The following is a 14,021-nucleotide window of genomic DNA, read 5'->3' as shown; positions in this document are numbered from 1 at the left end:
ACTCCTTGGAAACCCTACAGGGCAGTTCTACTCTGTCTTATAGGGTTTGCTATGAGTTGGACTGGAGTCGAAGGCAATGGGTATTCACATATAGAAATCATACAAGCACACACAGAGACAAATAAGCATGGAAAAGTGCATGCAGGGATAAGTACACAAACACAGGCAAAACCAAGTTGACTAGTGCATGCTCACCCAACCCTCCCCCAAAATAAACACACACACAGTTCCATGTGGACCTTGGCATCTCTGCCACAGGGCTATTGCCATCTAGAGAAGGGGTGAAGGAGGAGAGAGTGAGCAGATCACCAGGCTGGCCGAACAGGACGTGTGGCTCCCCTACCACATTCTAAGTTCACACTCCTGGACAAAGATGAAAGGGGAGGTGGGAAGAAAAGGAGTTACATAACTGGGTGGGGAGGCAAGTTCAGATAAAACGCCCAGCTCGAGACTGCAGTAGGGTGGAAGACACTCAGACTAGGACCATGGAGCTCAGCATCCTCTTCCTCCTGGCTCTCTTCACAGGCCTCTTACTTCTCCTGGCCAGGGGCCACCCAAAGGCCCAGGGCCACCTCCCACCAGGCCCCCGTCCTCTGCCTTATTTGGGGAACCTTCTGCAGATGGACAGAAGAGGTCTACTCAAATCCATCCTGAGGGTGAGATCCAGAGGGACGGGGTCAGAGAGTGGGCAGGTCCTTGCCTCAGTACTTGGGGATCACTCAAGGATCCCTAAGAAAGAGTAGGGTATTCTCCCAGGCTCATGAGTGGAGCGTGTGAAGGTTGGTATGTAAGGCGTGTGGAGCTGAAGCATGGTGGATAGTGGTCATTTTGTCAGAAAGCCTTCCTGCTCAATTGCAAGTGCATAGACATTGTATTTGGAGTGGGCAAATGGTTATGAAGAGGTGTCTGGGTGTGAGTCATGGGTGTAGAATTTCACTCTTCCCTACCTCCCTCTGTAGAGTCCATGGGTGCCTGCTTGCCACTTGCAGAGAGAGAAAAAAAGGAAGAGGCACCAAAGACAGGCTCATGTCAGCGCTAGGGCAGTGGGGGAGAGGGAGGGAGAACAGAAAGGGAAGGTAAGGACTGCTGGCAGACTGGGTATGGAGTGCTTATCAATAAGGAACATAATGCACTATAATAGTAGCTGGCCCTTTTGGAGTATTTAGTAGGCTCCCAATCACTGCTTTCTACGTGTGATTTCATTTTTACACATGTATTTATTTATTAGTAACGTAATTAACATCCATGGACCCACCACTCCACATGAGAGCTACAATACTGACAGTAACTTCAGCTACCCTGTACTCCTCTCTTCCCTTCTACTTTGGTGACAACATTCCTGAATCTTAGGCTCATCATCCCTTTAGTTGGGTTTTTTTGGTTTTTTTTTCTTTAAATGTTTGATGGAATTCCCCAGTGAAGCCATCTGGTCCTGGACTTTTCTTTGTTGGGAGGTTTTTGATTACTAGTTCAGTCTCTTCACTTGTTATAGGCCTATTGAGAATTTCGATTTCTTTTTGAGTCAATTCAGGTAATTAGTGTGTGTCTAGGAGTTTGTCCATTTCATCTCGATTATCTAATTGGTTGGTGTACAGTTGTTCACAGTACTTTCTTATAAACCTCCACCCAGTAACTGGGTCCCTCAAGGCATTTGGATGTGTCTAGGAAGCTTTTATGGCTTTCCCTCGGTCAAGCTGTGCAGACCTCCTCCATGTTGTGTATTTCAGATTCTATTTTAAGTGCTTGGGAATATTGGAGCATGTGGAGCAGGTCAGGGATATTAACTAATTTGTATTTTAAAAGGATTACTCTGACTTCAGGGAGTGAAATGATCATAGAGGAAACGAGAATGGAAGCAGGGAGACCAATGTGGACGCTATGCAGAGATCCGTGTGAGAGATTTCTGAGTCAACTTAGCACTGCTCAATCAATAGTCACAAACTGAACACAGCTGTGTGACTGACACAGAGAGTAAGAAAGAGAACATGATTGGCCCACTCACAACACTTTCCAGCCACTATCCCCACACTATCCTGACATCACAAATTAGTTTTGTCTGTTTCTGAATTTCATATAAAGAGAAGTAGGGAGTATGAATTCTTTTGTGTCTAACTGCTTTCACTCAACATTATGCCTGTGAGATGTATCCATGTTGTTGTGTATAGCGGTAGTTTGTTCTTTTTGTTTGCTGTATAGTATTCCCTTGTATAAGTACATCACTATTGATGCATTGATTCCATCTCAATGTTGAAGAGCATTTTAATAAGAAGACTTCTATGACTGTCCTTGTTGCTTTTTTGGTGAACATATGTACACATTTCCATTGGGCATGCATCTAGGAATGAAACTGTTGGATCATTGAGTACATGTATGTCCCTTCAGCCTCAGTAAATGCAATCAAGCAGTTTCCCAATCTGCTGTACTGATAGGATTTTTCATATTTCGTGATCACCACCAGAGGGCTGTACTTTCCCCTCTTGTCTACAAAGTGGGTGGTTCAGCGTTGTTCTCTGCGGAAATTCTCAGCAAGCAGATAGCAGGTTGGGTCACACAAAAGATGGTTTTTTAGTTGTGATGCCAGGGAGATATGGTCAGGCTCAAGGGTATGGGCAGGGGTAATATTAGAAATACTTAACCATCTGTATTCCTTCAGGCATCAACCAATCACAGCAGACCCTGGCTGCACCAAGTGTCAACTGTTCAGTTGCTGGTACCTGGGGAGGTCTCGTGGGTCCTGAGAAGGGGGAAGAGGAGCCCAGGGAGGAGCTTCGTGGGGCAGTAACTCATTACCAACCTTTATGTGAGTGGTGCTTTCATGGTTTAGGAGTCTTGAGGTGCTGCAAATGGTTAACATTCTTGGCTGCTAACTGAAAGGTTAGAGGTTTGAATCCACCCAGAGGTGCTTTGGAAGAAAGGCCCAGTGATCTACTTCCAAAAAATCAGCCATTGAATACCCTATGGAACACAGTTCTACTCTGACACATATTCGGTCACCGTGAGTCTGAACTGACTCTAAGGCAACTTTGTTTGTTTGTTTTTATGGATATAGAGATGCACGGTGACTAATTAGCAATCCTGGGTGTGGGTATGCTTGGCAGCTCCGAGAGAAATACGGGGATGTGTTCACGGTGTACCTGGGGCTGAAGCCTGTGGTCATGCTGTGTGGCACAGACGCCCTGCGGGAGGCCCTAGTGGACCAAGCTGAGGCCTTCTCTGGCCGGGGGCAAGTGGCTGTCGTTGAGCAAATCTTCCAGGGATATGGTGAGAGTCTCAAAGGCACCGAGGGGTGGGGTGGAGGATGGGAATTGGGGAGGATGAGTCTGGGAAGGGAAGACAAAAGGTGCAGCATCTCCTTTCAAACTCCTCTGGAACCCATGCCTTCTCCATACCCCCAGGTGTCATCTTTGCCAACGGGGATCATTGGAAGGCTCTCCGGCGATTCTCTCTGTCCACCCTGAAGGATTTTGGGATGGGAAAGCAGAGCATGGAGGAGAGGATCCAGGAGGAGGCTCAGTGTCTGGTGGAGGAGCTGCGGAAATCCAAGGGTGAGCCCTGGGAGAGACAGAAGGGTGGAGAAGAAAGACAGTGAAACAGAGAGAGATGTGGGATGCATCGCAATAGAAAGACAGAGATGTATATGTGAGCAGATGAACAGAGGAATAGATAGAGAAAGATGGAGGCCGAGAGACTATTAGATAGACAGACAAAGAGAGACAGGGGAATAGAGACAGACAGAGATGGGTAAGAGAGAAACACAGAACCAGAGAGAGATTTGGGGAGGGTCTATAGGGTGTCAAAGAATGACTTCAAGACTTATACTATTTACTTGTATTCAAGGGAAACAGTGCATGCATAAATACAATACAATATATGTTGTTATTTGCCGTAGAGTCAATTTCCACTCACAGCAACCTCATGTGACAGAATAGAACTGCCCCATAAGGTGTTCGGCGCAGTAATCTTTAGGGAAGCAGATTGCCAGATCTTTCTTGCATGGAGCTGCTGGGTGGGTAGAACTGCTGACTTTTGGCCTGCAGCCAACTGCTTAATCGTTTGCACTATCAGGGTATAAAATATGATATGGTATGGTATGGTTTAGTATAGTATAATATAATATTTATGTAAAAGAAAGCAAAGAGAAAAGGAAAAACTACAGATATATTGGAAATAACCAACCATGTTTTGCTTTCCTTGGTTGAGCTGCTGATGAGCCAGCAGAGAGCATAGGCCAGTTGAGGTATCCTGGCCTCCAGCAGTGGCTGGGTCATCAAAGAAACACTTTCAGTTGTTTCTGGATTCTCCAAAGGAGCTCAGGTGTTTAGCTGGGACATATAGGTGATAGTCATTTATGTGGATCCCTAGTGGCATAGTGGTTAAGAGCTACTGCTGCTAACCAAAAGGTCAGCAGTTCAAATCCACCAGTCACTCCTTGGAAACCTTATGGGGCAGTTCTACTCTGTCCTGTAGGGTCGCTATGAGTCAGAACTGACTCGACGTCACCTAACAACTAACAGTCCTTTGTGTGCACCCCATCTCATTTATTTCAAGTCTTTGCCATTTTCCTTATTAATAATCTCTCCAGAGATAGTGAAACATAAACGTAGAGATCAGACAGGAGAGGCAGAGTCAAAGGGAGCAATCAAGAAATAGAAGCAGAGAGACTGAGACAGAAAGACAGGGGATACAGAGAGACAGAGACAGAGAGACTGGGAAGGAGAAAGAGACAGAGATGGAGGGAACAAGAAAAACAGAGATACAAGCAGAGACCAAAACAGATGGTGGAAGAGACTCAGAAAGGCAGACAGAAATTGAGACAGAGAAAATTAGACATGGTAGTTCTATGTTTAGCTTTTTGAGGAACATAACATTAAAAAAAAAATTTAAAAAATGATTTTGAGGAATTGCCTGTTTTCCACAGCAGCTGTACCATTTTACAGTCCCATCAGCAATGGATAAGGGCTCCAATTCCTCCATATCCTTGCTAACACCTGTTGTTTTCTGCTTTGTTTTGTTTTTAATCATAGCCATCTTGGTGGGTATAAAGTGACAGGACAACTACTGTATGATCTCACTTATATAAAATATCTAAAATAGACAAGTATATATGACCAAAGTTTATTAGTGGTCACCAGGGGAGGGCAGAAGGAGGGGAAAGGAGAACTCAATGCTTTGAAGACACTGAGGTTCTGTTAAGGGTGATGGAAATATTTGGGAACAGATATGGGTGATAGTTGAACAACATGATGAACATAAGGTAATGTCACTCAACTGTACACGTGAAGAATGTTGAGATGGCAACTGTTTTGTTACCAAAATAAAAAAAATATTAGACAGACAGACAGGGCTCAGGAAAAGTTCTACAGAGACAAACGAGGGAAGACAGACAAGGTGAGACCTAGACAGAGAGAGTCTGCACCAACTGGATAGTCTTAGGCTCCCAGCCCACCACCACTGCCTTCAACTAGGAATGGGCAGAACCTGGCCAATATAGGCATCAATAGACAAGTAAAGACCAGAGTGCCCTAGAGGTGGGGAAAGGAGATGAAGTTGGAGTGACAGATAGGGATAGAGAGACCAGGTTTTTTTAATTTGCACAAGCAATCAATTGAACACCTACTTTTTGTCACCCTTTGCTCCTGGGACTTCACTTATTCACAGAGTTAGGCAGAGGTTCACAGACCTGCGGTCTCTAAGGAGATGGAAGGTAAGGACCAACAGCAAAGATTCTGTGTAGGTTGTCTGGGTCTGAATGCTGGCCCCAGCAATTAGTAGCTGTGCAACCTACTGCCAAATGACTTAACCTTTCTATCTGCCCATTTATACAATGGAGATATTAACAAGCTGAGTCTTTGCCATGGGCTTGTGGTGAGAATAAAATAATAGGTGAAGTGTTTAGAATAGGGTCCTGTGCATGATAAGACCTAGTGAGTGTTAGATGTTATTGTTATCATTCCTGAGCAGTGGAGGACAGTTACACAGAGACAGAGCAACAGCCAAACGCCCGCCCCCTGGCCCTGAACTCCTGTCCCTTGACCTGTCCTCTCCTCCTTCTAGGAGCCCTCCTGGATCCCAGCTTCTTCTTCCAGTCCATCACTGCCAACATCATCTGCTCCATTGTCATTGGAGAACGCTTCGCCTACAAAGATCCCCAGTTCCTGCGGCTGCTGGCTTTGTTCTACCAGTCCTTTGAGATTGTCAGCTCCTTCTCCAGCCAGGTCAGGGAGCGAATGAGGGAAAGTGGGGACGGGGCAAGCGTCCAGGGCAGGGAGAGGAGTGATCTGCTTTTAGGGTGCAGGAATGCAGTGCAAGGCTGGAAGATGGGCTGAGACAACAGGGAGAGTGACATGGGGGCCTAGAGAGAGGGAGAGGCTGTGAGGAGGGAATGAGAGATTAAGAGAAAGAAGGGGGAGTGGTGGAGGAGGTAGAAATAGAGGTAGAGTCAGAGAGAAAGAACCAATTGCCCTGGAGTCAACAGTGTCTCATGGCGACCCCATGCATGTCAGAGTGCAACTGTGCTCCACAGGGTTTTCAGTTTACGGTTTTTCAGAAGTAGGTCAGCAGGACTCTTTTTTTGAGGCACCTCTGGGTGGACTTGAACTTGAAACTTTTTGGGTAGCAGCCATGCTCATTAACCATTCGTACCACTCAGGGACTCCCAAAACAGTTGCAGTTGAGTCAATTCCAACTCATGGCAACCCCATGTGTGTCAGAGCATAACTGTGCTCCATGGAGTTTTCAGTGGCTGATTTGTCAGAAGTAGATTGGCAGGCTTTTCTTCTAAGGCTCCTCTAGGTGGACTTGAACTACCAATCTTCCTGTTAGTAACCAAGCACATTAAGCATTTGCACCACCAAGGGTCACCAGAATCAGAGAGAGAGAGACCAACAACTCAGAGGTCTTGAAAGAAAGAGAAGAGGAAACGAGAGAAGACAGAGAGAAAGCAAGACGAAGGGCAGAGATAAAGAGATCTTGATTGACAGAGTAGAAAAGAATGAGAGAGAGAGAGAAAGAGAGACTAAATCAGATTTTCAAAGTCTCTACTCATCTGACCCTCCTCTTGCTCTGAATCTATGCCTCTCTATCTGTGGCAAAGCCCTTGCCTCACCTGAAGAAAGTTAAGGATACATGAAAATAAGAAACTCCCATTTCTTCATTTGTTTCCCATTTCCCCTTCCCCCTCTTTCTACTGTTATTTTTTAAAATCCCCCCTCCTCAGATTATAAAGTAATATGTTCCTCTTTTAAAACAATATAACAAAATTTCTCTTTATTGACTAACCTGTATATATACCCATTGTATATTTTAAAAATTAAACTGTGTTTAGCTAGCACTGAGTTTTTGTTTATGGGGATGGAAAATATGGCAATTGATATTGGTGATGGTTGCACAACATGATTAGTGCAATTGGTTTTAGTGAACTGTACCAGCCACAAATGTTGAATTGGCAGATTTTGTGTTATCTCTATTTTTTACAACATTAAAAAAAAATTTAACTGTATAGCATGCGTAGCTATAGTTCTTAACTAAGGGTGTATATCAGATTCACATACGGGATTGTCACAAATATAGGTTCTCCGGACCTCTTACTAGGGCTCTGATCCAGCAAGTCTGGGATAAGGTCCAGGATGAGGACCTGAGACAAGCACAATAGGTGATTCCAATGTGCTCCTCCCACTGAGAACATAAAGAGAGAGACAGGGAGGTTTGGAAGGAGACCCACCAAATAGTTAACAATGATTATCTCTAAAAGGAGAGATTAAGGATGAAACGTACATCTTATTCTATACATTTCTGCATTTTGGGGCAATTATTAGCTACATTTATCATCAGGTAAAGCAGTAGAAATATGCTCCAAAATAAATAAATAGTTCCAAGTAGTCAGCAGGCTTATCTTGTGCAAGCAGCAGTTCATCAGTGAATGACCCAGCAAGAGAGATGCAGAGAGTGGAAAGAGGCAGGGAGATGTCTGAGAATAACAGTTACACAGGCTGAGGTAGACAATGAGACACATGGAGAGATGGAACCAAGACGCTCAGGGAGAAAGAGAGATGGAAAAGGAGAGAGACAGGGAGGTGGGGCACACAAAAACAAACGTGAGTGAGGTAGAAAGATGCAGAAAGAGAAAAATATGAGGATAAGAGCTCAATGGAGACATAGAATCAGAGTGAGGTGTTCAGATCAATGGATTGATCAATTGATCAATCTTAGATAAAAGAATACACGCATTGTAAGGAAGAGAAAAAACTAGAGAGAGAAATGGAAGACAAAGAAAGGTGTAGACGGACATAAAGCAACAGAGACAGACTCCAGATGCAAACAGCTGGAGTCAAAAGATAGAGACTAGATGAGAAAACGAGAGATCTAGCTCTATATCGTCTCTCTGTCTTTCTAGAGAAAGCGAGAGAGATTCCTCACGGAGGTGTGCTGCCCTCTCCCTGTGACCCACTCGCTCAGCTCAAGGCTTACCTCACCTCACTGTCACTCCTTTCTCTCAGGTGTTCGAGCTCTTCCCGGACTTCCTGAAGCACTTTCCGGGCCCACACCGGCAAGTCTACAAAAAATTGCAGGAAGTCAAGGACTTCATCGGCCGCAGCGTGGATAAGCACCGTGAAACCCTGGACCCCAGCGCCCCCCGGGACTTCATTGATACCTACCTGCTCCACATGGACGAAGTGGGTCCAGGAAAGGGGAGGGAGGGAAGGGGAAATGGAGAAGGTAGGAGGTAAGAAGGGAGGGGAAAGGAAAAGAGTGGGAGAGTGGGGAGAGGAGACATCAAGAACAGAGGTTGAAGAGGGGAGAAGAGCAAAGGGGAGGAGAGGAGATGCGGAAAAGAAAGAAGATGGAGATGAAAGGAAGAAGGTAGAGAGGAGAAACTGAGATGGAAATGGAGGAGAGAGAGAGGGAGACAGGTTGGGAGACAAAGACCAGCTCACTAAAAGATGGAAAGATAGAAACAGAGCAAGACAGAGAGAAAAGAGACAGAGAGCCAAGAACAGAGACTGCTGGACACACTGCACAAAGCCAGACGGTGGGAGAAGCCCAGAAACAGGTGGAGGGCACCCAGAGACATGCGTGTGGTGAGGCACCAGCCTTCCCTGACCCAAGCCCTGCCCTCCCAACCCAGGAGAAGTCCAACCCGGACACCGTGTTCCACTACCGGAACCTCATCCTTAACATCCTGTCACTCTTCTTGGGGGGCACCGAGACCACCAGCACCACTCTCTGCTATGGATTTCTGCTTATGCTCAAATACCCTCACATCGCAGGTGGGCAGGGCGGGGACAGACAATCCCAGAGGGACCTTCTCACCCCACTTTGGGCTGCAGAAGTGGAACTAGGGGTCTTGTGTGGATAAGAGAGGCAGTGCTGGCTTCTGACCTCAGGGGACTGAGGGCTTTGGAATAGTTCCCAAATAAACCAGCCCTATTAATGGATGGCTAATCTGCCCATTTCTTCTCTCAATAGTTTCATCCTCAGTCACTCACAGATTGACTCATCCATCCATCTGTGAATTGTTTTATTCCTTAATCATTCCATCAATCATTCTCTAAATTCATACTCCATCCATGCATTATTTCATTTATCCACTTAATAAGTCACTTGTTTATTGATTTATGGAATTATTAATTTATTAATAATTCAATCCACCCATCCATTTATTTCTTTATATACCCGTTCATTCACTAATTGATTCATTCATTTATTCCTCCATCAGTCAAGTCATTCATCCATTTATCTGAATTATTCATTCATTGGGTTCATTGATTTATTTGTCTATGGATCTTTTATTAATCCAGGATTCATTAATTGATCTACCTGTTGATTGATACATGAATACATAATCCATTCATTGATTTGTTCACTTGTCAACCTTTCCAATCATGAATAAATCCATCCACTGATTGATTGATGTATTTATTCACTTATTTAACTATGCAAGAATTAATCTATTCATCTATTCCACTGTTCTATTCCTGAGGACCTAGTACAGTGCCTCACATATAACACATACAGTAAATATTAATTTGTTTTCTACTAATCTTAGAGGGAGAAATTTGACAAAAAAGCTCTTCTATAGATAACCTTGAATCCACAATAATATTTACCCAGACGGAAAGCCAAAAGTGATTTCCCTTTAGATTGAAGACATGCATATGTGTGTGTGCATGTGTGTGTGTGTGTGTGTGTGTGTGTATATACTTGTGCATATGAGGAGAGCATCCATAACATTTCAAAGGGTTAGCTCTTTGTTGCTTCCCTCCTCCACCCTCTCTCCAGCTGATTGCCCTGAGGGGTGTCAATGCCCTAACCCTTTACTGTAGATTTTCTCTGGCATACTGATTGACTCATAGAAAGCAGTGTCCCCACTGAAATGCCTCTTTGAAATGCTGCTTCAATGAAGTGAACCAGGGATTCTTTGGTCCCTTCTTCTGTGCAGAGAAAGTCCATAAGGAGATTGAACAAGTGATTGGCTCACATCGCCCTCCTGCTCTCGAGGACCGAGCCAAAATGCCATACACCGATGCAGTCATCCACGAGATTCAGAGATTTGCGGACCTCCTCCCCATTAGCTTGCCCCACATGGTCACCAAAGACACTTACTTCCGAGGGTACTTCATCCCAAAGGTGAGGTCCGCTGGGTTCCTGAATCTCACCAGTGTGGACATCCTGGGTTCTGTTAATCCCCAAACTTGACTTCTTTTATGACTAAGCTTCCCTTGTTGTTGTTTTTCTTGGAGGGTGGGGAGGACAGAGAGGTAGTGAAATCTTTTGATGAGTTTTTTCTACCCCTCCCTCAGGGCACTGAAGTATTCCCCATCCTGAGCTCTGCCCTCCACGACCCACATTACTTTGAAAAACCAGATGACTTCAACCCTGACCACTTTCTGGATGCCAATGGGGCTCTGAAGAAGAACAAAGCTTTTATGCCCTTCTCCATAGGTAAGCTGGACTCACGCCCCTTTCCCCAGACACCAGAGTGCAGGATCCATTGCCTCTTCTAGACTTACAATAATAGGCCATTTATCGAACACTTATTAGATGCCAGTTACCTGCGTTATCCCATTCCATTTTCACTACAACCTTCGAGGGGGCCTGAGACATGAGATTGTGTCCGAAAGACACATCTTGGTAAGCAGGACTCCAGGAAAGTACTTTAACCTCTCCCTAGGTGGTGAAAATGATTAGCACTTGGCTACTAACAAAAAGGATGGAGGTTTGAGTCCACCCAAAGGCACCTGAAAAGAAAGGCCTAGATATGCACTTCCAAAAACTCCTGTATTGAAAACCCTATGGAGCACAGTTTTATTCTGACAATTATGAGGTCACCATGAATTGGAATCAACTTGATGGCAACTGCTTTTTTTTAAACCTTAATGTATTCATTTGCTTCAAAAATTATCTGTTGAGCACAATTCAGAACCCAGTGCTCTCTATTAGGGACTGAATATGACAAATGAAACAAGTCACATAGACAGACACAGTCCTCACCTCAGGAAATTCACAGTCCAGCTGGGGGCTTTGGCAGCACAAAGCAGGAAGCACTAACTAATCTTGGAGGTCAGTAAGAAAAGCTTATCTAAGGATTTGGCTTCTCAGCTAAGTCCTCGTAGGTGTGTATTAGTCAACCACTGAGAGAATGTTCTGGGCAGAGACAACAGGAAGGACCTGAAGGTGGAGACGACATGGTATGTTTGGGAAACTATAAGAAATCCAGTGAGCCTAGTGTATAGTTTACAGGATGGGATTAGGGTGAAGAGCTTAGCTGGGGAGCATCCTGAAGGCTGGGGGAGAAATAAGAATTTATTCTGTGGGCACTGGGGAGCAAGGGAGGAGCTTGACATGCTCTAACTTGTCTCTGACCCCATTCTCCACTCTTTGGCCCCATCCAGTGAAAATCCCAACACCCAGGGTTCTCATCCTTTCTGAGAAAGGAAGACCCCAGAAACAAATCCCCAGTCTTGAGTTTCATCGGAGACTTCAGTGACACAGACCCTGGCCCTGCCTAGTGCCAATGGCCTCCTTTCATTTCATCTTGTACTTTAGATGAAAGTTCACAGCTCAAGTTAATTTATCATTCAAAAACTTGTACACATATTCTTTTGTGCAATTGGTTGCAATCCTCACGATGTGACAGCACCCTCCCCCTTTCCACCTGGGATCCCTGGTGTCCATTCATCCAGTTCCTGTCCCTTCTTGCCTGCTCATCCTGCTTTTGGACAGGAGCTGCCCTTTTCGTCTCGTTTATTTGATTGAACTAAGAAGCATGTTCCTCATGTGTGTTATTTTTTCTTTTATACGCTTGTTTAATCTTTGTCTGGAAAGTGGCCTTTGGGAGAGGTTTCAGTTCTGCTTTAGCAGAGCGTCCAGGGCTGGAAACCTATTCTTGTTATGACCATTCAAAGGTGGTCAGTTTGCAAAATAAGAATCCCAGAAGTAAAGGGAGAGAGCTGCTCTGTGTCTCTGCCTCTGTTTTCAGGCTCCCTTTGTTCTTATTGCTCTCCAATCCCATGGTTTGTAATCTAATGGAGGTTTCTTATCCCTCTGAGAGTCCGAGGAAAGCCGTGGAACCCTTCTTCATGTGCATCACCCCCATTCACCCCCAAATTTTATATACAATTTGGGGTTTTTCAGAATTCTTGAAGCCCATGAGCCTCAGGCTGAGACAAGAAGACAGACATAGGCACACACTCAACGCAGAGACACCCACAACACACCATACACACAGCCCGCACACACCCAGCGGCACACGCAAAATGACAGCTCCAGCTCCAGGGTCCTTAGTATGGGCCATGTGGTATTCTAAGGAACTTTACAAACATTAGCTCCTTCCTTTAACCTCACAACAGCCCTAAGAGCTAGGAAACATTATCTCCACATTAGAAATGAAGAACATTGAAGATGTGAAGTCAGAAGTACACACACATCTACACATGTGGAAGCACCACACACACACACACACACAGACACACACACACACAAACACACACACACAGCCAGACCTGAGTCCTCACCCTCTCTGGGACCACTGACCTCTATGGAAATCTAATAGAAGCTACAAACTCTGTCCTGGAAAGATGAACATGGCACATCCACTCAAAGATTTGCCTCCAGTTTCAAAGGGCTCAGGAACCCTCAAAAGTCCACCCTGAACCACAGATGAAAGGTCAACTCCATGCAAATCCCTGGCAATGGATACAGGTGTCTGGGCTTTGGGATGTGACAGGACAAGGATTCCCCCATTGAATGTGCACATGCCCCATGCCCATATTGGTGATCTCTCCCACCTCTGTGCCCACAGGGAAGCGTGTTTGTCTTGGTGAAAGCATCGGCCGGACCGAATTGTTCCTCTTCTTCACCACTATCCTCCAGAACTTCTCTGTGGCCAGCCCTGTGGCCCCCAAGGGCATCGATCTCACACCCCGGGAGAATGGTGTGGGCAGACTGCCCCCCTTATACCAGATCTGCTTCCTGCCCCGCTGAGGGGGGAAGGGAAGGAGTCAAAAGATTCCAAGATTATCCAGTGTCCCTACACTTACAGAGAATGGCCCCTGACTCCCTCCAAGTCTTCCTGCCTCTGAGAGACCTGCTACAAGCCAGTACCCTTCCCTCTCCTTAGTTGTTACTTCCTTTGGAAAGTTCTTTCCTTGGTCTCACCTCTTTCCATCATACTTCAATTTTTCTAAAGACTCAAGGAAGTCTTTTCTTTTCCCCAGAAACAGAATTCCAGAAGTTGGAAGCAGCCTCAAACACAGTCCAGCACTTTCCTTGGTGTAGATAAAGAGACTGGGGCTCCAGGGGGAAACTTGGCTCAGGATCTCTGTGCGGTTGTGCCTCCCAGGACACTGCTTATGCTGAGTGACTTCTCCCTTTGCACAGGACAACCACAGCCTCCATTTGTCAACTCCTGTGCTCCATGAGCTGTGGTAAAGGGCTCTGTGTACATGAGCTCACTCCAATCCTCCTTCTAATAGCCCCATGTGGTGGTGTGATGATCATGCCCATTTTATAGATGAGTAAAC

General features: G+C 45.3%; 1 protein-coding gene across 1 annotated transcript; it reads left to right on the top strand.

Annotated features, from left to right (window-relative positions):
* The first annotated feature begins 485 nt into the window (after positions 1 to 485).
* LOC101341442 (cytochrome P450 2B11-like) lies at positions 486 to 13,482 on the top strand. Its single transcript, XM_004388735.1, has 9 exons — positions 486 to 656; positions 3,099 to 3,261; positions 3,396 to 3,545; positions 6,055 to 6,215; positions 8,496 to 8,672; positions 9,125 to 9,266; positions 10,439 to 10,626; positions 10,800 to 10,941; positions 13,301 to 13,482. The coding sequence occupies exons 1-9, from the start codon at positions 486 to 488 to the stop codon at positions 13,480 to 13,482; spliced, it is 1,476 nt and encodes a 491-aa protein (XP_004388792.1).
* The last annotated feature ends 539 nt before the right edge of the window (positions 13,483 to 14,021 follow it).

This window comes from Trichechus manatus, unplaced genomic scaffold, assembly GCF_000243295.1.
Source record: "Trichechus manatus latirostris isolate Lorelei unplaced genomic scaffold, TriManLat1.0 scaffold00216, whole genome shotgun sequence".
NCBI lineage: Eukaryota > Metazoa > Chordata > Mammalia > Sirenia > Trichechidae > Trichechus > Trichechus manatus.
This window is presented reverse-complemented; position numbering and strand designations above follow the sequence as displayed.

Excerpts from the sequence above, each read along its gene's own strand:
- LOC101341442 (XM_004388735.1), top strand. The coding sequence starts at position 486 with ATGGAGCTCAGCATCCTCTTCCTCCTGGCTCTCTTCACAGGCCTCTTA. Across the intron at positions 657-3,098 it reads TACTCAAATCCATCCTGAGG|CTCCGAGAGAAATACGGGGA; the intron begins GTGAGATCCAGA and ends TATGCTTGGCAG. Across the intron at positions 10,942-13,300 it reads TTTTATGCCCTTCTCCATAG|GGAAGCGTGTTTGTCTTGGT; the intron begins GTAAGCTGGACT and ends CTGTGCCCACAG.